A 25,487-nucleotide genomic window follows, 5' to 3' on the forward strand; every position below is an offset into this window, starting at 1 on the left:
GAAAGAAACTTTCAAATTTGGGAAAAAAATAACTGTTCAGGAAAGCACAACCTATAGCAATAGGAATTTCAGTTTCATATCACAGACATTTGCTACTTTTCCTTAAATGTACATAAAATCTTTAACCAACAGAAGAGCAGGATGTGTGTTCATAACTCAGAACAGCTGTTATTGTTTGGGTGTTTTTCTCATTTCCCAGTGTGAATGAAAGCATTATGTACATGAAATATGGTTGTTCTTGCAGCATTTACACACCCTTCACTGATCACTCTTCAAGACAAATATTGCTGGGTCAGGCTAACGAGTCAGTCCTAAGATCAGTATTAAAGACAGTAGTGTCACAGAAAAAGTAACTGCTGATGGAAGTATCTATGGAGCCAGTGATGAGATATAATGTAACACATTTATTTATTAGACTACATTTACAAAAGAAATGGGAAATCATCTGCTGTTACCAACATAATCTTTCAGATGACTGCACAGTGGGTGCCTAAAGCAACAAATATGCTGCCATTAATTTCATTTAGTATTGATGCTCTACACAGTGTTCTTGTGGCTCACTTGGTGCAGAATACTAACAAATGCTTTCTTGTAGGAATACTTACAGCTGGCACTCAAAGCTCTGAAGTGGCAGCTACAAAAATGTTCTGTTACACAGGAGGAAGCTAAGGTGACCTGACACAAGAGTTTGTGTAATGTTATATGATAATCCATAGTGCTGCCACCTTGGTTTGCGCTTCCTGAGCCCTTGGCAGTGGCTTCCGCAGTCCCTGCGCCTACAGGATGCACAGCTTCCACTGGCAGCTTCTTTCAGTGAAAACTGGGTCAGTGCCTACTCTTCCCCTTCAGAAGGCCCTTTCTTCCCCACAGCGGCATTTAAGAGTGCTGTGTCGCAGCAGGAAAAGATCAGAGATCACTCCAGTTCACCTCTTGGGGCACAGCTCTGGCAGATTGCCGCTATCGACATTATTGATTTTAGACTGTGCCGTTGCTGCTGGCTATCCATGTTTATTTAACTTTCCTCTTTTTTGCACTATGAGCTCTGGGACCTACCATGGATGACAGACTCCATCCTCTTCTTTAGCCACGCAGAAGGCCCCCAGTGCTACGGCTGTATTCAGTCATGTGTGAGAGGAAGGCAATCAAGGAGAGCTGTCTGTCTATCTACGATACTGGCTTTTCCACTAGCTCTCCATTTGCCACAGTGGTTTTTTGCAGTGATTTTAGCAATGTAACTGGGTTGTTTCACATGGTGTATTTATACTGCACTTACCTTACTTGAATCTACGTATGCTTCCATCCTGTTTTACTTATTGCTGCTGTCCAACTATTGATTATTGAGCCATATTTCAAACTGGGGTCCACAAAAGGGACACTTCAAGCTTCTCTAAATTCTTCTACTCAGAACTAGAATACATTCAAATATTTATTCTCTGACATTCCCTGAAATCTTACACTATGTGTTGTCTTGCCTATAGTAAATTGCAATCAAAGTAGCGCTGTGACTAGTTTTTTTTATTTTCTCAACAGTCCATTTACACTGTGGCAGTATTGCGAAGCTCATTAATAATACAGACATTGTACTGAGAAATGTATTACACCTCAGAAGTCATCCTGTGGCACAATACAGGAGAACTACCTCTATTCATCAAGGCATTAACTCCAAGCTTGCCCTGAACAAACGTTAAGATGCAATGATATAAATTGGCTGGCTTGGAGAAGGTACCGAGGAGATTGGACAAGTGAAAGCAAGGCTCAGTATTCACTGAGACTGACCTTTACTGAAACTAGAGATTTTTAATATTTCTGCATCTATATATGCTTTTTTAATTGCTATTTTATTCATCTGCAGAATTATTCTAATAGCTTTATGAGGTTGTGAGACATTATTAAACAAGGTCACTGAGCCCCCTGTAATTGTAAGCATATATAGTCTAGAAAGAAAAGAGGTAGGGAAAAAAGTGACACAAAAATCCTGGATATTTCCCCACCCCCGGAGTGACCAATACTTGTACCTTGGCAGATGCATGAGGTGAAGCTCCCTGGTCCAACAGTAGGAGTGCCACTTTTTGATTATCGTAGTGTGCAGCTACATGCAGTGGTGTTAAACCGCTCTAAAAACACATGCAGAACAAACAAGTGCTGTTAGAGACCCTCTCCAGAGAAAACTTAAGAGTTTGAAGAACTGGAGTAGATAAGGTGAAAACACACGTTTGTTATTCATTCATGTGTCCAGAGTCTTTGAAAACTTTAGAATCAAAAAATAAAACAGAGATTTGAAAATCCTTAGCGAGCTGTGAAAGCTCTTCTCACTCTTCCCGGGGAAGATGAACAGAGAAGCACGTGTCTGTGCTGCCCCGAGGACAGAGCAGGTAAGGAATTTTGACCCTGAGGTCACACCCTCGGCAATGTTTTTCTTTTACTGCAGTGGATAAGTAAATTGTCCCTTGCATCTGTAAAAACCCAAGCTGGGCTGGTTTAAAAAGCTTGAGGTCCTACTGGGCTTTGCCCCCTGTCATGAGACCTGGCGGAGCAGAGCCAGCTGCCTGAACACTCTGATAAGGTCTGTAAATAGTCTGGGCAGGAAGGTAGGGGAATGGTTTGTCTGCATTCCCCTAGATGGGTAAAGAGACAACATAATTTTGTTGTCAATTAATGACAATAAAAGTCACTTCTGTCAAGAGTTTGCTGACTCTTGGCAGCCCCAACAGGGACTGGAATATTACATGAAACCCGCTCCAGTTAAACCCAGGCCGTGGATACTAGCGTGATGGCAAGCAGGTAGAAGTATATTATTAGAATATTACGTGCATTTAGTTATTTGCTGTGCAAGTGGCAGTGGCTTCTTCTGTCCTACCTTTCCAGAAGCATCAGGAGATGCATTCTTCTGAAGCAGGAGGTTGGCTACCTCAATTTTCCCATATTTTGCAGCCACATGTAGAGGAGTAAATCCTTTCTGTAAGAGAAAGCAATTATATAGCAGCATTGTGCGCTCTTTTTCAGGGCAAGGTTTGTCTCTGATCTACAAGGATACTGCTGTTTCCATCCATCCCCTTACACAGTCCTGAGTACAGGCAGCAAGTCTGCAGCTTCCCAACTGTGCTAGCAGGTCTGAAGGCCTTCCCTTGCAAAGCAAAGCCCTATCTACTTTAAAACAATCGTAAAAAGGGAAGAGTCAGTTCCTTTCTTCACACCACCAAAGATCCAAGGACAAGGCTGAGTAACAGCTTATCAACTCCTGTCAGGAATTTCTGCCCTGCATTCCTTTCATTCCGAGAAAATGCATGTCTGATCACTGGGATATCTTATACGTCAGGCTCTGAGGTAAAAGCATGAAGCTTTGTGCCCTTTTAACAAAATTAGCTCATTCTTCTATTATTTGTATGTGTATATGACTCTTGCAGCATTTAATTAACAAGTAGCACTTCCTACAGGTGTATTTTACTATTGAAGCTATCACTTTTGCAACTCCTTTACCTTGGTAATGATAGATAAAGATGCACCATGATCCAAGAGAACAGAAGCTACATCTTCATGCCCTTCTCGCGCAGAAAGATGCAGGGGCGTATAGCCAGACGTTGTAGCTGCATTTGGAGATGCTCCTTGCTGCAGCAGCTGCTGTACTATATCTGCTTTTCCCAGTCGAGCAGAAATGTGCAGCGGCGTTTGGTCATCCTAAAAGTAAAGGAAACAACACAGTCCTACATAAGAAAATGAAGGTTCATATTTTGACAGAAAATATTTGCTCAGATTCTGTCACTTTTAAAAGCTGCAAACGGGCATTAATTCTACTGTGGTCTTACCTAGTGAATGTTGCACACTGGCTTTCCCTTTGTCATATGATAAAGATATATTGTGCTTTGTTGATGCACCACAAAATATTCCAGACAGGTACATAATCCATAACAGCACATAAACCCATCAATTTTCTTAATCTGGATTTGCCTCACTTTGCTTTGCCACTAAGGTGCACCGAGTTTCCTGCTGAATTTGAGACCTTTCTTAAAACGCAACCTCTGTTCCTCACATCTTGATCTCTTTTATGATCCCCAGCAACATTTAACAACTCAATCAGTTGTTTGGGATGACCTGAGGTGCTCAGCATATTATTGCCTAGAAACTGGCATGAAGTAGCATATTTTCTGCTCTTCTACTGGTGAATAATTTTTTGCGTATTTTGCAGACAGCTTTACACTGGATGTAACCGAAGACAAAGCATAGAGCTGAAATTCACTTTTGTTTTATCATTGCTCATTCAGAACAGAATAATTCTAATAGTTCAAAGTATAGAGGTTGCCCTGTCATGAGTTTATTTCTTTTCCTTCAGTGAAAATATTGTGGTTATTTGTGACCTTGTTCTGAATGTCTAATAGATAATTTCTTCCTTATTCATTATTTGGTTGCGTATTTTTGTCCTTCCCGTTCTCAGCTGTACAATCTTTGGATTAAGCATACCGTTGCAACAGTATGGCCAACAAAGCCCATGACTTTATTTTTTCCTGTTCCTCATAAATCTGTTCAAACATCTTTCTCTCCCAACTTTTCCCTGCTGAATTTCCTGCCTTTTGAGCACTGCTACCTCACATCCAGCAGCAAACTAGCTCTGGGGTCTTCTCTGCTAGGGAGACTTCTGCCCAAGCCCATCCTACAGCACTGATGTTGGACCTTTGGGATTTAGGATGAGAGAGTATCAGGATGTGACTGTTGCTTCTCTACAGGGAAATTCTCCTCTGACTGGTAGAGAGCCTTTATGGTTCTTAAACGTTTCCAGTTTATGCCCGTTTTCCACAAATTTCTCATGGCTGATGTTAGCACTGTTTTTGACCTACTACTTCTATTTAGTTGTTATTTCTGATAACAAATCGATCACAGGCAATAGCAGTTTGCCCAAATTAATTCATTGTATGAAAATATTTGCATGACTCCGCTTCTGAGCACGAGCTGTTCACTTTCAAGGCTGTCTTTGGAGATTTACAGACCACATGGTTCACTTCTATTGTCAGACTGCTTGCAGATATGAAATGTATAAAATATTTAGTCAGAGCTCCTTATAAGTAGATATTCTTACTAGTAACTTTATTTGTGAGCTAAATAACAGACTATAATTTCACAGTGAAAAAAACAGATTTCTTTGAAATTATATTAATTTAATTACTATTTGGAAAAAAAAAAGTTTTCCTGGTTTTACCTATTAAGACTGTTATTTATTGCACCCATTTATCTCCTTCCCCTGTCTGTTTCCTAGAACTCTTATTTCCATAATATTGTATGTTTCTTCAACGGATCTTGACCATTTATTTTTCCTACTCCCCCGTCTTCCATAATTTGTTGTTTCTATAGGGTCTGTTCCTTCCTTCCAGCTCTATGATACATCCCCTTACTGTGCCTCCTTACTTCAGGAGATACTCTTTAGAAGCAGAACTATTTTTGAATGCATACAGGCTGATGCTTCAGGGACATGACAGGAGACACCAGCAGCATAGGGGTTACAGTTTTGCAGAAAAAAAAAAAAAGCAGATTTGAGGCATTCTCCCCCAAAACCAAAACTCTACAAACACAGAATAGTTTATATTAAAAGTTGACAAAAAAACGGGCAGGGTATCAACTTGACATCTCCTGCCTCCTCTCTTACATACAGATCACTCATGACTACAGTAAGGCAGCACATAACAAAATATCAGTTGTCATTACGCCAAGGCCCTTGGCTTCATCTCCCTTTCTCTCCCCAAAAGACACACGCAAGATTAATGTGATTATTTGCTTTGTTAAATATATATAATCTAGGGTTATTACACCTGGACCATCACCTTACCTTAGCTTTAGCCTCCACCTCAGCTCCGTTTTGTACCAGGTATCGAACAACCTCTGTTTGGCCAGCCCTGGCAGCCATGTGCAGCGCAGTTTCTCCTCTCTAGTAAGGAGCAGCAAAACCAAAATATTGTTAAAAACACACTGCAGGAAAGACAAACTCCAACATGTTTCATAAATACAAAAATATTGGTGACCCAGTTCAGAATAATCTTCACTATAATATTTCGTAGTAATTGTTTGGGAGCTAGATGGGAGATTAAGTCAACATTTGACCTCTTGGCTGTATGCTACAAAGCAATTTATTTCAGGGTCTCTTTCCCAACACAATACTGCCTTTGTCACTGGTCTTTTGCTGAAAAGAGACAGTGCAATTTTTGTATTTACTAGCATCTTACTAGGAGTGTTAAAAATGACATCCATTTAAATAGAGTCTAATTTAGTAAAAAAAAAAACCAAAAACATTTCAATGTCTGTATATTCAGATACACATATTGTTGGCTTTCCCCCTGCTATGCCCTATGCCTCCACTATCATCTTTTTATCTGACAAGCACTGAGATGAGTGAACAAGAGCAAAAAAAAAAATTCATTACTGAGTACATTAATCTCAGACTTCATGGACTTAATGAAATATAAATCCAACAAAACCAGAATAAATGCAGGAGGGGAAACTACTTTCCACATTTGCGGACATCAATATGTCTTTATGTACAAACACCTGGTAATTTACAAATGGTGTTGCATTGTAATATAATCTAATAGAATTAACAGATGAAGACTTTAATAAAAGACTGCCCTCTAACTGCACCTGTATATGGAAGGTGAAAGGGAGACTTTGAGACCAAACTGTTAGAAAGAATCAACAAGCTTCTACTTTCCTCCCATTTCCCAACTTTCAAACACCCATCTAACAATGCCTTCAGTTTTCACACATGCCCTGGGAGCCCTGGGGCACACAGCGCACATCCAGCAGAAAAGTGCGCTTGTACGGCTGTACGGACACAGGCAATACGTCCCGACAATCTGCCGCAATCTGCGATAACAGCAGAACTTCCCTTAAATGGCAGCCCCCGGGGTCCTGGGAAAACAGTGCTCGGCAGTCAAGTATACATCTCAGAAACTACATGTGAGGAACTACAGTGTGTTCTCATTCCTTACTTCAGAAAATAAAAAGACTAGAGTCTGCCTAAGGTCAGGCTCTTTTGATGTTTCCTCAACCTGTCAAGCATCTCCCAAGCAGGAGTCAAGCGACTCCATTTTCCCATGACTCCAGTAGGAGCCACGTCCGCTATGGAGGAGGATGGCGAACACCAGAATTTGGAGATTCACAACAGAGCTGCTCCCAGTATTATAATGCATTTACAGCTCTGCCGTGCTGTAAAGAAACCTGTTACTCACCACATTGGTAGTGTTGGGTGACGCTCCATGATGCATTAGCTGTGATACAATATTGACATGCCCCATGAAGGCAGCAACATGGATTGGAGTTAGGCCCGACTGAAAAACAAACCAAAGTCAAACTTAAAAACCTACTTCCACACTCCTTTACAAGAATGTCATGGGGAAAAAATAAATTATTCCGAAGTAAGTAAACCTAAGCACTTGCTCTTCTGAGAGGATCTTCTCAAAAACATATACGCATGCTTAAACTAAAGGGCACACAACTGGAAACACCTATGAGTATGATTAATGAGCAAACATGAAAACATTCTAGGAATTCAGTAATTCTTCATCAGCTAAAATCAATTATAGCTAAGCAAGATTTCATCCTTAAGTGTTTGCTAAATATAAGGAAAAAAACAACCAACCAACCAAACAAGGTTAGAAGTATTGTCAGTAGAAAGATAAGACTTTATGGATTGATTCACTAATGAAAAAAAGATGCAGCGTCCATTGTCACGACAAAATCCAGCTCCTTTTCAGAGAACACAAAGGCCTACAGAACTCAGTGGTGAGCTTCATCCCCACTCTTCCTCTTGGAGAAAGGGAATTCGAAACTGCAGCATCCATCCTGAGAGGCACAGACACAGATGAGACTGGCTAAAGAGAATTCCCCATTCCCTCAAGACCTTGTGGCACAAGCTAGTCCAGCCTAGCACAGCCCACTTCAGCATAGCCCAGCCCACCCTAGCTCAGCCCTGCCCAGCATAGCCCAGACTACTCAAGCCCAGCCTAACCCAGACCACCCAAGCTCAGTCTAGCATAGCCCTTATCAGCATAGCCCAGATCAGTCTAGCCCAGATGAGCCTAGCCCAGGCGAGCTCAACCCTGTCCAGCTAAGCCTAGTCCAGCTGTGCTGAGCCATTGCCAGCATAGCGTCACCCAGCCCAGCCCAGTAAAAGCTAGCCCAGCTCAGCCTACCCAGTCCAGTCCAGAGCTGCACACCCCAGCCCTACCCACCCAAGCCCAGCTCAGACCAGCCGAGCCCTGCCAAGCACAGCACAACATAGCTCAGCCTGGATTTGTGCCTGGGATTGCCATGACCCACGTGCAGGACCTTGTATTTGGCCTGGTTGAACTTCATAAGGTTTGCACAGGGCCACCTCTCCAGCCTGTCAAGGTCCCTCTGGATGGCATCCCTCTGTTCCAGTGTGTTGATGGCACCACACAACTTGGTGTCATCGGCGAACTTGCTGAGGGTGCACTCTATCCCACTGTCCATGTCGCCGACAAAGATGTTGAACAGGGCCGAGCCCAGCACAGACCCCTGAGAAACGCCACTCGTGACCAGTCTCTACTTGGACATTGAGCCGCTGACCACCACTCTGAGTGCGGCCATCCAGCCAATTCCTTATCCACTGAGTGGTCTGTTCATCAAACCCATGTCTCTCTAGTTTAGAGAGAAGGATGTCATGCGGGACAGTGTCAAATACCTTGCACAAGTCCAGGTAAGATGATGTCAGTTGCTCATCCCTTGTCCATCGATGCTGTCACCCCGTCATAGAAGGCCACCAGATTAGTCAGGCACGATCTGCCCTTGGTGAAGCCATGTTGGCTGTCACCAACCACCTCCTTGCTCTCCATGTGCCTTAGCATGGTTTCTAGGAGAACCTGCTCCATGACCTTGCCTCACAGAGGTGAATCTGACCAACCTGTAGTTGCCTGGGTCTTCCTTGTTCCCATTTTTAAAAATGGGTGTTATGTTACCCTTCTTCCAGTCATCAGGGACCTCACCAGACCGCCACAATTTCTCAAATATGATGGACAGCAGGTGGACAACTTCATCCGCCAGTTCCTTCAGGACCCGCGGATGTATCTCATCGGGTCCCATGGACTTGTGCACCTTCAGGTTCCTCAGATGTTCCCAAACCTACTCTTCCGCTACAGTGGGCGGTTCTTTGTTCTTCCAGTCCCTGCTTGTGCTTTCCACAACTTGAGTGGCGTGACAAGACCCCTTATTGGTGAAGACTGAGGCAAAGACTGAGGCATAGCCCATCCCAGTCCAGCCCAGCCCAGCCTGGCCCACTAGCCCAGCTCAGCCCAGCCATCATCATGACAAATCTGCACCACTGCCCTTACACAAGATAGAAAAGACCAACTCTACAAAAATAGAGAGAGGGAGCAAGGGAGTGGGAAAAGGGCGCAGTCATTGAGCAGGGCACGACCTCAGTAATTAATATTTCTCCCAGGAGTGTGACCCTAAAACCTCTACACAGCTGCTTCAGCACAGCTGCAGTGCGTCAGCCAGAGGCTCCAGAAGGGTTTTGCTACCTGAAGAAGAAAGCTGAGTGGATCTCTGGGAACGACCTGATTTAGGCAGCTTCTCCATAGATGTACACAAGTCCCAGGAGGGTACTAGTGAGGAAAACACACTTTCGCTCCTTTCTCATGCAGAAAACCAAACATGAGCAGGAAGGCAGAATAACTGGTTGAGTATGTAATTTCTTTTCCCTACTTCACATAATTTAATAAAAACTTTTAAAATAATAGACTGCAGGAAATATGAGGTATGTGTGTCATATTTGATCACAAACACTAGCTCATACTGCAGAGATTCAATCCTGCAGCTGAAAAAAAAAGAGCAATATCTACAAATGGAAGTATGGAATCTACCTGGAAAGCTGCAATTACCACAGAAAAGGCAATAAGCATTACCTTTAATAAAGGGTTTATATGCAACAATGGCTATTTGTGACACTTGGTACTGTTTCCTCTTGTTGCATTTGTATTGTTTATTCAGATCTCACAACCAACACTTGTTTGCTCTCAGGTTTCTTTGCAGAGGAATACTGTGAAGCTTTCTGGCCAATTTGTTTTGATGGCCAGGTATAACATTTCTTTTTTAGTAGAGAAATAACAAGTTATGTAGGGATGCCAAGCACCAGCTTGAATTGTGCCTTGAAAGGTTGTTACCATGCAGAGAGCCAGTAAAAGAGGCAGGCAGGAAGGTAGAGCCCTGCAGTAAATTACCGTGATGAATCTCAATAAATGCAGTCAAATGAGGTTTGAGATCATGTGAGATTATGATGAGGCAACAACAGGAAATAAAGGAAGAGCTCTGCTTTTGGTAAGTTTTTGCTTGAAAAAGCAATTCAGAGGATACAGATCAGACCGTTAACTTGGTTTACTCACACAAGACAGCGTAGTTAAGTATTGCTGTTGCTTTCATTCTTTTAGCTCTTTGTATTTAAAAGGCATAAAATTGAGTAGACAGTTTTTCTACTTCCCCAGTGAATGATTAATGTGGAGTGCAGACACGGCATCTCTTCTGTTAAGGTTCTCTTTGCACCTCTCATTTGCTAACACAGCTTCAAACTAGACTCTGCAAGCTGCATCTACAAGCCCTATAGTTTTTAAAAACTAGTCTGGAGACTAGTAACAAGGCAGGCTCAGTTCACTCTCAAGAAAACCAGGAAGGGAGCTGTACGATTTACTACTGAATAATTAGGACAAAACTCCACGCATCAAATGGAACTCTGTTGCATCAATGGAATTGTTTATAATTTTCTAACCTGGCTTCTCCCTCAGTGCTCACACATTCATATATGTGAGCTCTCCTCCCTGTGTGCAGTATACACACACAAATCAAATTTTCCATAGATACTTAATTAATGTCTAAATTGTGTCAATAACTGGGTGTAGACCACCTCATGCTGATTGAAGTAACAGCATATTGATTTCTGTCTCACTGATTTGTGATGTCCTGTGATGGTGGGTGAATAAATGTAACTTCTGTGTGGAAAGCCAAAATAAGGTCTGTGAATTAAACCACCTTTCAAAATAAGACTTGAGTGAAGCACAGCCTTCACCTTGATCTCCTTAACAGGGTGAACTAATCTTCTGTGCATTAAATTATAGGCAAAAATTGGCAGAAATTATAGATCTTTTTTTAAAAAATTGTTTAAGAAAATTGTTTTAAAATCTGTTATGTTTCACTTTTTATCCCCACTGTATTCCTAAAATGTATCAATTGTTTACGTGTTGTGATCCATTAGGGCAACTGATTAGTATTCAGTTTTGTTATTTGGTAATATCTAGTTGAAAATAATTGTTGACTTGAATGGCAGTACATGCTCTTTCAGAAATATGAAAGAATTAATCAATACAGTTGCAATCAATATTGTAGGAAAAACAAAGACAAATGTGAAAAGACCACTTCTTACCTCAGTCACAGCTTGGATTGACGCACCATGCTTCAGAAGAAGTTCCATTACTTTTATTCTGTTCTTCTTGCAGGCAATGTGAAGAGGTGTGAAACCATTCTGTAAATGAGAAAGAATATACTTTTTGACACTGCATATGTTATTAAAAAGTAGAATTTAGCATGGAATTCACATAAAAAATTGGTTTATTTTAACAAAACACCTCCCAGATTTGTTTTGGCTTGACTAAATTGTTCATGTACAAGTGAAAAAAAAACTTCTAAAAAGAGGTATTTCATATAGCCAGTTTTAATTATTACATATATTTCCCACTTCCCTAAAGAAATTACTTTTTAATATTCTCAGTTCATAAAGCTTCATTTTTGTGTAAGGATATTAACTGTTAACTGGGTGGACTTTTGTGTTGGAGGTTTTTTTGTGGGGTTGAGGATTTTTTGGTTTGGTTTTCTTTTGACTTTTCAGAACTGCTGATAAAAAAAAGCTCTTTACCTTTACAAGCTCTAGTATTTGGATCCTCTTCTAAACTAATCTCACTACTATTTTTTTAAATTTATTATCTGCCAGTTTACTGTAATTACAATTATTTTGCCCTCTCCTCTGCAGCAGAGTGAACATTTAAAACTACCATCTTATTTGGCTTGAGATGATACAATAGAAAACAAGTAAACCAGGAAAATAAGCTGCCCAGACCATCCACAACCAGTACAATAACATTAGTGCACTGAATGCTGATGCCGCTCTGTATATTCATCAAAAAAGCCTTTGCAGAACAATTCTGAAAACAGCTGACAGAACTGGTCCCTCAGATCTGATCAAAATTAGCTTCCATACCTGCCATATAGTAAAGAATATCATATGCCTTTTATAGCATGAGGTCAGTGCAATTGTCCGTTCCAGTTAAGCGTGAGCAGCTCTCAACTCTCTCCCTTAGCAGTGGACAGGGTCCAGGGTAAGCTCAGACGTGTTTCAGCGAAGAGCGAGCTTGAGCACCAGATACTGCACTCAGGCTCCTTCTATTAACCATCCTGAGCAGGATCAGGACAGAATAAAAGGAAACACTAACAGATTTAGGGGAAAAGGAAATGTGTGGCTTGGTTATGAGACTAACGAGAGGCCACTGCCAGCAACTTCAACGAGCTAAACCTGATGATGATTTAATTATTTCAGAGAGCAAAAATAAACATTACAGGACTACAACTCTCCCCACTTGCTGGTTATAGGGAACACACCCCACGTATCATAATGCTTTGACCAAAGACACCTGACAACACGTTGATCTGATGCAAGAAAACAGAGGGGCTGAGAAAAGGAAATCTGTGGAGCCAGTTTACAGAGAGTCAATCCCACTTGCCTTGTGAGGGTTTCAGGAGCTCACATAATATTTCAGGAATTGAATGAGTTAGTAGCAGCAGGCTATGAAACCAACTGTCAGCCCAATTAATGGCAGAATGTTAATTTGTTTGGAACGGTTATTGAAGAACAAATCAAAAAGACATTTTAAAAACAACGGATTGCAAGTATAATTTTGAACAAAATGCATTAAGGCATTCAGTTTGTATTCAGTGTAATTACACTAACAGATTTTGTTACTGAAGCTGTTTTTAAAGTAGAAAGGCATGACTCCTTTGACATAATTATAAAATACCACAAATATTCATTATATAACTCATTCCTACCTTTTACTGTTTCATGTCTTTGAGAGCTAGTAAAAACTCTCACAGTTTTAAGCATTGCTGATTATTTTCTCTTTACAAACATTTAGAAAATGAGAACTCTCTCCATACCAAAAGCTACAGCAGTTACGTCTGCAGCTGCTTCATGTATTGAGAATCATAACAAGCTACCAGGAGGCAAAAGTGCTCCAGTTACACCAGAAATTCGTAAGGGACTGCTGAGCATCCACCAGCAAAGGTCTACTCTGATACATCATTAACACTCTGAACCTCGAGCATCCTCTCTTGGGCTGCAGCAATACAACACATCCTCACTACCAACCATCAGCAGGCAGAAAATAACTCTTGCATAACTCTCACTGCAACTTTGGAAGAATGTTTAGCTGTGAATAGTAACCCACTGCGTACTCACCAGTGCTTTGGCATTAGGATTAGCTTTCTTGTCCAAGAGAACCTTGGCAACTTTGTAGTGGCCACAGTGGGCGGCGACATGCAGCGCAGTCAGATAGTCATTAGTGACGTCATCCACAGGCACGTTGTGCTGGATCAGAAGCTGAACACAGTTTAGATGATCTCCTTGTGTTGCCATGTGCAACGGAGACAAACCATTCTGTGAACAAAAGAACCAACACTGATGAGTTACAGGATGCTCAGAGAAATTAAACTCCTCCACTCCTCCGAGAGCATGTGTTGTATGAAGAATTTTACAAGCCCAAAGAGCACTCAAATTAAACGTAGCATGTTCAGTGTAACAATGAATTACTCTGGTAAAAGCCATGTGGAATTTGGAGCTTGTTTGGTTCGAGTTTGTAGGCAGCTCTACCTTAAAAAAACCAGTCATACCATACCAGCAATGCTTTAAACATCGCTTATTTCACCCAACATAGCTCAGGTAAGTTGCTTGAGTTCAATGAGTTATGCGAAGAACAGCACTTTCTGACCTCTAATACTTGCTGTTTCTAAAAGCCGCATTAAACTCACCATTCTAATGTAGCCTGCATATACCAGGCATGAGAGAGCAGATCAGAGCACGACTCAGTAATCACTATAACCCTCCTCATCCCTCCACTTGTGTTTCCCTGAATTTGGGTTATACATACACCTTACACCACATTACACACCCGTGGAGACCCTTCTTCCCAGCCAACATTGGTACAACAGCAAAAGTTTCAAGAGCAATCAGGCTAAAAAAAATTGAATGAGACTGCCATGATGTGACCTACCAGTGGCAGTTGTAAAGCTCTGTTTCAGCAGGGAAACACCTGAGAGAAATGTTTAGGAACAAAACCTGCATCAAGAATTGTTTCTTGCACTCTTACAATAGCTAATCAACAAGCTGCCAACATGTATTACATTTCCAGAGTAAAAACACAAGAGAAATAATTTTCAGAACTGTAAAGGACTGGCCCTATTTCATGACAAAAGATTTAAAAATCTGTCAGAACGAAAGAGGGCTTGTTAGCAGAGGTACATGAGATCTGTAGATAAACCTCAACACACTGTCTTCCATTTGTGGGGGGTTTTTTTGTTTTTTTTTTTTTTTTTTTTTAACGTAGTCCTTCTAATGCCCAAATTAGATGCAAGTGCAGGAGCTATTCTGGTAACACATAACAGTATATAATTTGGAAATGACTGACAGTACGCAGTGTTCGCCATCACGAAGAAATGAAGCTCTTGCTCACAGATGCAGTGCCCTCGTGTGACTACAGTTAGCAAAGGCAAAGCAGCAGCGTAAAACCAGCTGAGATCTCAGGCTTGCTGAAACAGATGATTTCTTTCTTCTCCCTTTCCATGGCCATATCATAACAGTAATGACAAACATTCGAAATAAGGGTGGAAATGCACAGTGAAATATTTTTTTAAAGTGACACAGAAGAAGGATGGTGAATGCAAACAGGCTAATGCTGTCAGAATTTGAAAGCAGTTCACGTTCAGTGCTGAGAAGCAGACAATCTTGGACACAGTTATATCTTTCGAGAAAGATTATCTCATGGGCATCTCACTTGTGATTTATGTTGGCTTGGATAAGCCTCTCTCCTATTCCCAAAGGCTACTACAGCAATTATCTGCATGGAAGCTTGATACTAGCAGTGCATTTTAAATGTTTTCACTGTCTTTTGGTGTAGTTAAACAGCAGAATAAAAAAAAAGATTAATTTCCCTCAGTCACCAAGGCATACTGATAACAGTTTATAACTGATCATGTTTTTTAGGTGATAGTAAAAAAATCATGAAACTTCATACAATGTTCTGTTCCATTTTTATAAGAAAGATCCTTCAGGGGAAAAGTGTCATTCTTAACAATACCAGCCAATAAACCACACTCGCTAATGGAGTAAGAAATTGAGAAGATGACATGGGACCCCCTCATAGGAGACACTTGTACAAAAGAGGCTGACACTGATGGAAAAGAAGAAACGGAGTAGCCACATATCAGTTTGGCAAAACCAGCAACATGCTTGACAAAAATCTGTCATGGATGAGCAAAGCGCAGCACCTAGCCAGACTTTACACAAAAGAGTAAGAGACCAGACTGGATGCTGAAGAAGTTGATGAAGACAGAACATCACTGGAATATTGTCTTTTGTTATGACCTAAACCAGGCTTGCTCTTAATTGTGTTGCAGTAGAAGATACTCTGCAATCTTACACAAGTCATTTAATATTTCAAGTGCCTTTGTCTTCCCACTTTTAACACAAAAATATTACATGTAACAATGTTCTCCTGTTCCATATCCATGTTGTGAGAGACAATCCACAGATGACTGTAAGAAGTCAAGACATCAAGACGGAGCCACTTCATAAACAGTGTTATATCACTGTTTTTATGAAGATTGTCAAGAAAACATTAAAAGGTGAAGAAGTTCAAGATTAATCAAATACGTTGACAGTTCCAAATAATTAAATAAATCAGGAGAGGACCACAGAGATGCAATAGAGTATTAAATGCCTGATTGGGCAAATACAAAATTATCAGTGATATATAGTTTATTTTGTAGCTGTGTTAAAGGACTTTAATCAGGAAAAGTATCCTCAACTCTGGGAAAAAAAGGAAAAGAGCCAAACAAGCCTAGAAAAACAGTAATTAAAAAAGATGGGAATTGATACACAGAGATGTAATTTCTCACACAGAAAACCATTGGCATACTGAGGACTAGAATCTGGGTTTCTTTTTGCTTGTAAAAAAACCCCAGATAATTCATTAGGTCATTGCCTCCCCTGAAAATAAACCTAAGGTTATTCTAGTGCGAAGAAGGGCCCACACTGCACTAAACAATCTCCAGCAAGAAATAGCTATCAAACTGTAGTCCAGTTATTCTTCTGAAAGAGGCTTTATATAACATGAGAAAACTTTGCAAAACTCAAATTCGTTCAAAGATGTGTCCTATTTCCAATAATATATGACTTAATTTGAAGGGAATGGAACCACTTATTTTTGCAGAGGACAGTACTGTCGTTTAGTGCCAAATGAATGGACTCATTAATGTCATTCAAAGGTATTGCTACTTCTTAGCTCACCTTCTGAAAACAGGAGAATTAACACATCAGAGGGAAACTCAAGAAGCTCTGCACTTTCTTCTGCTCATTTTTTAACACATAACATAGTTTTCTCCCTTCCAGAGATGGGCTCCCATTTTGCTGGAGGTGTTTACATAAGCCTCTGCAGGTCAACATCCAAGTGTGTCTTTCAGCCCTGGGCTATTTCAAACCCACTGTCCCATGTTCTCATCTGCCTGATTTTGGCTAGTGAACCCTGGGCCAGGCTGTGTCAATCTCCTCAGGAAGAGGAACAAATTCAAAACCGACAGGCCTTGAACAGCAGGTTAAGCTTAGGGATAACACCTGACAATACAAAATCCACGCAGTAAAGAAATGTAGTTCCTTAGAAGAGGTTCTCCTTTACAATGGTGGAAATCAAAACAACGGGGTTCACATTTTTTTTTCTTTAAGTAATTAATTGAGCTACTTAATTTAAGTAATTAATTTAAGTAATGAATTGAGAGTGTGGAAGAGCCTTACTCCCTGGAGTACAAGCTCTAGGCTCTGAGAGTGGCAGTGGCGTGGAGATGTGCTCCATGGGGCTCCGGACAGTCCCTCGCTGTCTCCCCCTGCTCGTGAAGTTTGCAAGGGAGGCCTGTGGGAGCCCATGGAAATTCCACATGCAAAGGATGGGTGGATCCCGTCTGTCAGATTACCCATGACAGCACTTGCCAGTGACTCACTGAGCAAAGGAAAGCTGGTGCCAACCTCCCCAAACAAATGCTAAATATATTCTAGTAAGGGGAGAAAAAAAAGAAAGAAAAAAGAGGGAGGAGAAAAGCAGAATATAGAAGGGCACTGAGACAGAATAGGACAGGATGACAGAAGACAGAAAAGAAATAACAGAAGGAAACAAGAAATGTTGTTGGAAATGTAATGCTTACAGACAGAGAGAAAACATGTAGCGGAAGGTTATCTTGGGAAAGAACCTCAACAAACTGCACAATCCAAATGTTAGTCCTGTACGGGAAAGTCATGGATTGTAGTGGTGCTACAGAGCAGGCTGCTGCACTGGGATTTAAAACCAGCAATAACGGCACAGCAGAGACCACTGCCAGATGAGTTCTAAAGTGCGTACTTTAATGCCAACCCTCCGGTCTAAAGTAATCTGTGCACCCTGGCACAGGTGATTTGAAATTCCCACGAAGAATTTCGCAAGACAAACTGTAGATAAATTGAAAGTGGAGAAACTGGTAATCAGGCTAAGACCTAAGGAAATATGAGCTGTCTCTGCAAAGAGACATCACTCTATTTTTATCTCTTACCTCTACTTTAGCCTTAGGGTAATTTGGTGCAAGCTGAAGATACATTGTAATCACCACGTATTTATTCCAGGACAGATACAGAGTTTTTCAACTACTGAAATTCTGAGGGATAAGGTTACCATACATGCCTTTTTGGTTGGCACAGAAACCTTTTCTTGCGTTTCTCAATTTAACGTGCTTTATATATGCAGACGTGTGCTACATAGGGCATTGACTTTGGAGATCTCCCACACAGTTTCTTTAAATAGCTATGATATAGGAAAGTTATTGTAAAACCCTTAAATATATGAGACATGCAGAACTACATTTTAAAAAGTAGTACAAGGATTATCCAAGCAGAAACCAGTACCAGTTACCTTGGTTTTGGAAAGAATAGGGGCACCACGATCCAGCAGCATTTCCACTACTTGTTCATGGCCACTTCTTGCTCCACAGTGGAGGGGAGTCAACCCATCCTGTGGGACACAAGCATTATAATCAATTAGTTTCAGACACAGTAAAAACTTGTGCACTTTTATAAAGACCTATAATGTCCTAAGAAACTAATTAATTCCCACAGGATGCTGCTCTTATGCAACTGAACAGCTGAACCTGTTTATTTAACTGGACAGAGCAAGTTTTCTAAACATGTAAATAGTCATACCAAATTTATGTTCATGCAAGTGGAGCGCTTCCAAGCCCTACCTGTACGTGCAGTAAAGTGGTAAATGCACATACAAGAAAAAGATGAGATTGCACATCAGGTATTTTTTGCCTGCATGCCTTTGAGAAAACTGGGTCTTTCATTTGCCAGTACACATCAAAGCCAAGGGATAGTCCTTTTGTCTGAGAGGAAAAAAAAAAACCCTCTTTCCTACTTAGACTTTTTTTTATTACACTGATTTTGGCAGGTGTATAATCACAGGCGATAAAATGTGTTGGATTAACTTCTCTGTCTTGTCATGTAGACCATACTTGTGTGACTTCCAGCTGAACGACTGGTCTAGAGTCAAGGTATACCATCAACACCTCTTCTAGAACAGTTTGCTAAGTAATAGTTATCATCATATTACAAATACATTCTTTAAATAAGAGGAAGACTCTCTTCAATATCAACAGTTATTCCACACTGATTTGATTTTTCTTTGACCTGTACCCTGTTTATAATGCTCAAGCAACCTGCTGTACATGAGTGCCATGATGAAAGGTAGCACACAAGCCTTGAGTAACTGTGAGTAAAGTCACATGGAGTTTTTCAATGTCTTATGACATGCTGCTTGTTACAAAGAGCAATGTCATAGTTTCAAGAAAAATAAGGAAGAAAAACTAATGTTTTCAGAATTAGTAAGAGCAAACATTTGATTTGTTACAAGCAAAACAAATATGGAGGAGATACTGTCACACAGAAACAGTATTGCATTTTCACTAAATATGTGAGAAGATAAGCCTTTATAGGAAAGGTTGAAACTAATAAAGAAGATAAATAATTATGAGTTTTCCAAATACAAGTCACAAAGGAAGGGGCCTTTTTCCAGTGTCTGGCAGCACTCTTAAAGCCACATACATTGTACTAAAATACGCACGTCCCATTTTTATAAAAAGGATTATCTAAAATTCCTTCTCACACATCCTGTGCTCACTAATTCATGCACGTGCACTCCCTCTCTGTCTTTGTATGGTAATGAGTACTATTAAGATACCTCCTTAGCCATATTTTAGATGCATAATTACAATATTCTTTCTTGATAATTCCTAAACCACTACACTCCACTAGAACATCAGCTTAAAGGCCTGCAAAGTGTAAAGGGCAGCCAGGGAGTGGGAGGCAGGGATTCAGAGAGCCTTACACTCTCCTGCTTCTACTTTCTTGTCCTCTTCTAAGAAGCCCGTGAAAGATAGTAGACAAGAATTGTTGTGATTAACTTTTTATGCTAGTCTTGCCTAAAACTTGTATGGTTCTCATTGTGCACATTCTTTCACTTAAAGCAAAGCATGTATTTTTGACGTAGATGAAGAAAGAATTTTAGTTCAGACTTAATTTGATCAAGACTCAGGGAGTCATTTGTTCATACAAGATGAACGGTTTGGTCCACTATGTTTTTACTGGCATCTCTGGAGCTGATGCTATTGTCATTTCTGCTACTTTCTGTTATTTCAGCCCATGTAGTACAGGGAAGGGTATCTTGTTAAAATGATGCTACGCAAAATAAAGATGTATTGCTCGAAACATACAAGTAAAGACAAAGAGAAAAAATATCAAACCCCACAATCGGTAGGTTTATCAGCTGAGTTACAAAGGTTTTGCTGTAGCTTCACACAAGTGTTTAAAAAAAGGCAATGCACATTTCCCACATCAGTAGTTTCCACAGGCAAAGGCACAACAATTGCAGAACGCAATTAGTATAAAAATACCACCTCCACAAAAAAAAAGCCTGTATGGGAAAGGAAATAAAAGTCAGCAAGGTCGGTAACTACAGACCTGTAGGCAGGAGCTGAAGATCATGTACATTAGATTGTTCTTTTTACTTCCTATAGTTATCATATTCTCCAGGCACACCAAAGAAAGGTACTCAAGGAGATCAGGCACAAAACCGTAAGTTAGGGAACATTTTCCAGATTTTGCACCCCTCCAACTCATTTCACAAACGTGCCATGGGCGCTACATACTACGCTCACAGAGAATGAGACGCATTTTGTCATCTTCACGCACCAGACTAGACCCTGGAAAACCACTTCAGTGCTCCCCAGAGCAGAGTACCCCAAGCCTCCACCTTTGCCCAGGCCTGCCCAGCTTGTGCCCATGGCTGACGAGGTTCCTGCAGCACTGGAGGTGGCAGGGGGCCGTGCTTGGCCAGCCAGAGCTCATTCTAGGACGTACAGCAGTCACTGCCACCAGACGCATCATATGGCATGACACAGCATTGCAAAGTAATACAGGTGCTTGCTGGAACAGGCGGTCTGTAGCTATTGTTAAGACAATATCTGGACTCCCACTGTAAGGAGCAAATACACTTGAAGACAGCTGATTTAACTGCAGAGATCTTTTTTTTTTTTTGTATTCTGAAAAGGCACCACGTATTCACCTGGCTTGGTTAATTGCTATAAGGCACTAAAAGTCGTGAAGAAATGTGCAGAGGCAATCTGAAACACAGATCACAGAAAGATTTTGTTTAAAAAAAAAAGAGAATCTGAGATTAAAAGAGACTGCTCAGAACTCAGCAAGACTTCACGGATTTTGTCAGGAGATTTGCTAGTTGCTTATTTACTGTTCATATAGACTATACTGTGTGAAGCATAAAATATATTACATGTATTAGGAAGCAAACTTGCCTTAATATGATAGTCTGCAATGGCTCAGAAAAACCATTACAAACGATTATGACAATAATCTGTAGATTAGGACTCTCTAAGTATGTGCTGACATGATAAATCATATCATCTGTATTATCTATCCCTCCAGAGAGCCTGAGAGCAGCTCCAGCAAAGCCAGAAGGACAATAGGAGAAGTTCTGCTTAGGCACAAGCTTGCACATCAATCTCTGGGGCTGCTGCTCTTCCTCTAGCTTTTGTTTCCAACACACACATCCCCCAAATAAATGAGATCTAAGCACTGTTTCTGGTCTCTGTTGAGACTCAGTGTGGTAGTTTAGCGGGGGGCAGTGAGAGGGGAGGGAGCAACTGTGTGGTATTTTAGCTGCTGAGCAGGGCTAAACCACGGCACTCGGATACCTGTGTACCTCCCTGATCCTGTAACGCTGGGGTCAGCAGACGATGGTGCAGGCAGGTAAGCCTCCCTGCTGCAGTGTGTTTCCCTGCCACCACATGTGGCTCTAAGACACCTCTGAGCAGCACAGGTCAGCATAAAGCAGCCTCCCTCTTCTCCCCAGCCACTCCTTCCCTGTCCATGCCCACCCAGGATTTCCCTTGCACAATGAGACCCTCTGGGCTGTACCCCAAATCCGTGGCAGCCTCAGTACCACAACTCTCCCATCAGCGAGTGTCAGCTTCTAACCCAGTCTATGAGCAATGAAATTAAGCACAACACCCAGTAAAAACTTCATTGTGACACAAATATTCAGCAAGAGCTTGTCAGACTTGGAGCCAAATCTCAGAGCCGGTCAACGGCCTCGGCAGGAGCATGCCAGGCACTTTGCTCCCCTGAGCCGGAGGCGGGAGGTGCGCTTTCCCAGGGGAGCAATTACTGCAGCCTCTGGCTTTATCATCCCACTTAGTGTGTCTCAGCGCATGTGCTTCAGCCTAGCAGGGCTCTGTATCTCAGAGTCTCTCCCCGCTCTAAGCCTCCTGAATTCTTCACTTCCTTGGCACTACTGCTAACTGCCCCTTCTGTGCAATAGGGCAACACGTGAGGTTTGCTCTCCCTACACATGCAAAATGCACTTCCAGTGCCAAGTCAGTGTGATTCTTGCAGTTATTTTACGTTTTAATACACGTGGCTTTTATGGAGCAGCTTATGTATGATGTGATGCATCTTAAAAGAGCATATCCCACGTGTTTTCATGCAGATAAGAGTGCTGGTCTGTTATTTAGCTGCAAAATCAGTAGAATGAAGATTATAAACACTTATTGTTAAGCCAGGCTAAAACATGCTTGCTGCCTGCTTCAGACAAAAATTCACTTTGGCATATACAGTATTAGACAGCCAAAGCAAATCAAGCTAATTTAATCAACCTCTCTAATTAAACTTTAAAGTCTTTTCTGGAAGACAGAGAAAAAATAATAAGGGCAACATTCAGCAAACATGTTACACGAGGCATTAATAGGTCTTTGTTTAGAACGTTAGTTAAAAACCTAAATGATACAAGCTGCCCTGGGTGAACAAAAGCAGCATATAGTTCTTGAGAATCCTTAAGAATATCCCTAAAAATTCCATACAGAGTCCCAAGTACCAGCTGCTAGACATCTCACAGAAAAAAAAGGACAGAGAGAAGATAAACAGCTGGTTAAAATAAACAATGCAACATAAGCATGAGCTAAAAGGGAAAAAAAAGATATCTGAGCCTCAAAATAGTTGTAAGATCATTTTTGGAAATAACCTCATATGCTCACATGTTATCTGAACTCCTAACTACAGTTTGCAGGTGTGCAACAATATTTATGGGGCTCATCAAATCTTAGTCCTAATGAGTGTAGAGAGGTTGGGAGCCCATGGATGACTTTTACAATAGTTTAAACAGGACAAGGATGTAGCCCTTCTCATTAACCTTTCGCACAGTACCTCAGCACTGCAGTTTCCAGCACCATCTGCCAGCAGCAAACACAAATGCTCATGGAAACCACTGAGGAAAATAAATCATTACCCCAACTTATTTAACACTGAAGAGATTTTATGTGAATTTATCTATAAAATGAGTATGTTTGTGAAAAATAAAAATAGGCATCACGTGGAGCACATTTCCAGTACCCCATACAGAGGCGCTGGATATACAGATTGCAGGAAGAGATCACAAAATGACAGCTGAATAGCTAAATCTGTCCCACCTAAGAGTCAGGGTAGCAAATCCTGGCCCTGTGTTTGGTCAAGAACACAAAACAGTATCTTCTGCATACTCATTTAAAGGTAAATTACAGACCTGATAAAGGAGAAACAAAGGCCTAGGAATTTCTGCCTCTGAGCAAAAGAAACAAGCCATTTTCAAGATTTTTTTATCCTTTCATATGGGTACAGAACCTTTGCCATCCACTTTTAAGGAGGTATTTTGCGTTCCGTAAGCAACATTTGCATTAAATAATATCATAGTGTCCAAGACAAAAACTATTTTAATCAAACAAAAAAACCCCTCTGCTCACGTCTTCAAAATTTCTTAAAAAAAAAAGAGAAAAAAAAGAGAGAGAGGTCTCACATTTATAAATCTGGCAATAGAAGCCTCACTTGTTTTCACATGGAAATCCCATCTGTTTATCAAGTTGTATGTGTGTGTGTGTGTTCAGCACCCGCCCCTGCCCCTTGCAGAACACCACCAGGCTGGGCTCTGACTGAGCATCCCGCTGGTAAGCATGACTCGATACACGTGTCAGAAAAGACAGCCTTGGCTGCTCTTCGCCTTTCAATACATGCAGTAGTGATGCTGTTGCAAAAGGATATGACTGAAGTTTTTGTCATCCTGTTGTTCTATGTCTGAGATGTTAAAAAAAAAAAAAAAGATGCTTAAAAAAATGAAATGACTGCAAAGTTGACATACCTCAATTGTTCCGTCTTGAAAAACAACATTGGGTCAGGTAGGAATAACAAGAGATTTAGCAGGAACGTGTTGTAACACTCACAGCAATTAATCTTTGCTATCGAACACGAGAACTAGGCAGACACTCCTGAAACAATGTCCTTTTTTCATCTAGCACCACATTACTCTCAGCCTTCTATCACTTCTCCTATTGATGTGTAAATCCTTCCTGACCTACTCCATTGATGCTCTTCCCTTTTCTCCAAGGGAGAAAGTCTCCTCAGCAGAGCCACACACTGCCCAGACCACAGGCTGGCAAGTCCTTGCCAGAATGAGTCAGTGCCGCCGGGAGCAGAACTTCCACTTAGTCACTAACTGCCAGAAAATGATGCCTCTGGTAATGCCAGAGAAGTGCAATGATGAGTGACACACGTACAGCACAAGCAGGAGAAATTATGCAAATCCCTTCTGATTTACGGAGAGGATGGGTGTCTGGGGAAGCAGGCAGTCCCTGGGGGAAGTCAGACGAAACAAACCACCACTTCGTGAACCACACTCATCCATTGCCTTTTCCTCACTGGGAAGCTCTGCCAGACTCGGGAGCTGTAAATGCTTCTGCATTCTTCCTGGATCCTGTTTCCGTCCCAGCCTGTATTTTTAGTTACTTAAATTATCCTAATGTCTGATCCTGGAGCCTGTGATACTGAAAATGAAGCAGATCACGAATTTTCGTAACTAAAAGAAAAGAACAAGCTGGACTCAAACTATTTCAAGTAGCGGTCCCCAACAGTTTGGCTGCAGATGGGCATAGAAATGCTGGCAGAAAGAAAGCAAATAGCCCCTTGCCACATCCCTGTCTCCCTGCTCTGACCAAATACACATCTGGCATGTCACCAAACCGTGGCCCTCCTCACCACATGGTAGGCCCACGCCCCTCAGCCTGGCAGCCCCCATGTAGCACATAGGAGGCTGGTATTTGAGCCCAGAAATTATACCCACTGTTCACGTTATTCATGAGAAGTCATCTCTTCCATATTCCTCACTTAGAAAAACTAGAAATATTTTACAAAGAAATCATGAGTGACTTAAAAAGGTAAAATGGGAGAACTAAAGAAAAATATGTGGAGAGAGTGAAGAGATGAGAAAATAAATTGACCCGGTGTCTGAATTTGCTACAGAAAAAAAAAACCAAACAAAAAAACATGTTTCAATGAGCACGGCAGGAAATCTCAGAGACTGTTGAAATACTGGGAAACCAAACAGGAACCTGTGGATACAGTAATAACTGCAGAAAAAAAAAGATTCTTAGGTTATACCTTGTTTTGTTTAGAATGACTCTGGTGGAAATTGCATAGAATAATTACAAATAGAAGATGGAGAGGTGATAAGCTAACATTTCAAGAAAATGACAGCTGTCAAAACATGACAGGCACAGTTCCT

General features: G+C 41.1%; 1 protein-coding gene across 2 annotated transcripts in view; it reads right to left on the minus strand.

Moving 5' to 3' along the window:
* Positions 1-25,487, minus strand: part of ANK3 (ankyrin 3) — a 303,571-nt gene that overhangs the window by 97,996 nt on the left and 180,088 nt on the right. For both annotated transcript variants that reach the window (XM_086752006.1, XM_086752005.1), the window contains exons 9-16: positions 18,246-18,344; positions 13,499-13,696; positions 11,414-11,512; positions 7,209-7,307; positions 5,813-5,911; positions 3,478-3,675; positions 2,858-2,956; positions 2,016-2,114 (exon numbers count right to left, since the gene is read on the minus strand). In XM_086752006.1, coding sequence (XP_086608132.1) covers positions 2,016-2,114; positions 2,858-2,956; positions 3,478-3,675; positions 5,813-5,911; positions 7,209-7,307; positions 11,414-11,512; positions 13,499-13,696; positions 18,246-18,344 — 990 coding nt within the window. The remainder of the gene's footprint in view (positions 1-2,015; positions 2,115-2,857; positions 2,957-3,477; positions 3,676-5,812; positions 5,912-7,208; positions 7,308-11,413; positions 11,513-13,498; positions 13,697-18,245; positions 18,345-25,487) is intronic.

The sequence above is a fragment of the Chlamydotis macqueenii genome, chromosome 7 (genome assembly GCF_036417535.1).
Source record: "Chlamydotis macqueenii isolate bChlMac1 chromosome 7, bChlMac1.mat, whole genome shotgun sequence".
NCBI lineage: Eukaryota > Metazoa > Chordata > Aves > Otidiformes > Otididae > Chlamydotis > Chlamydotis macqueenii.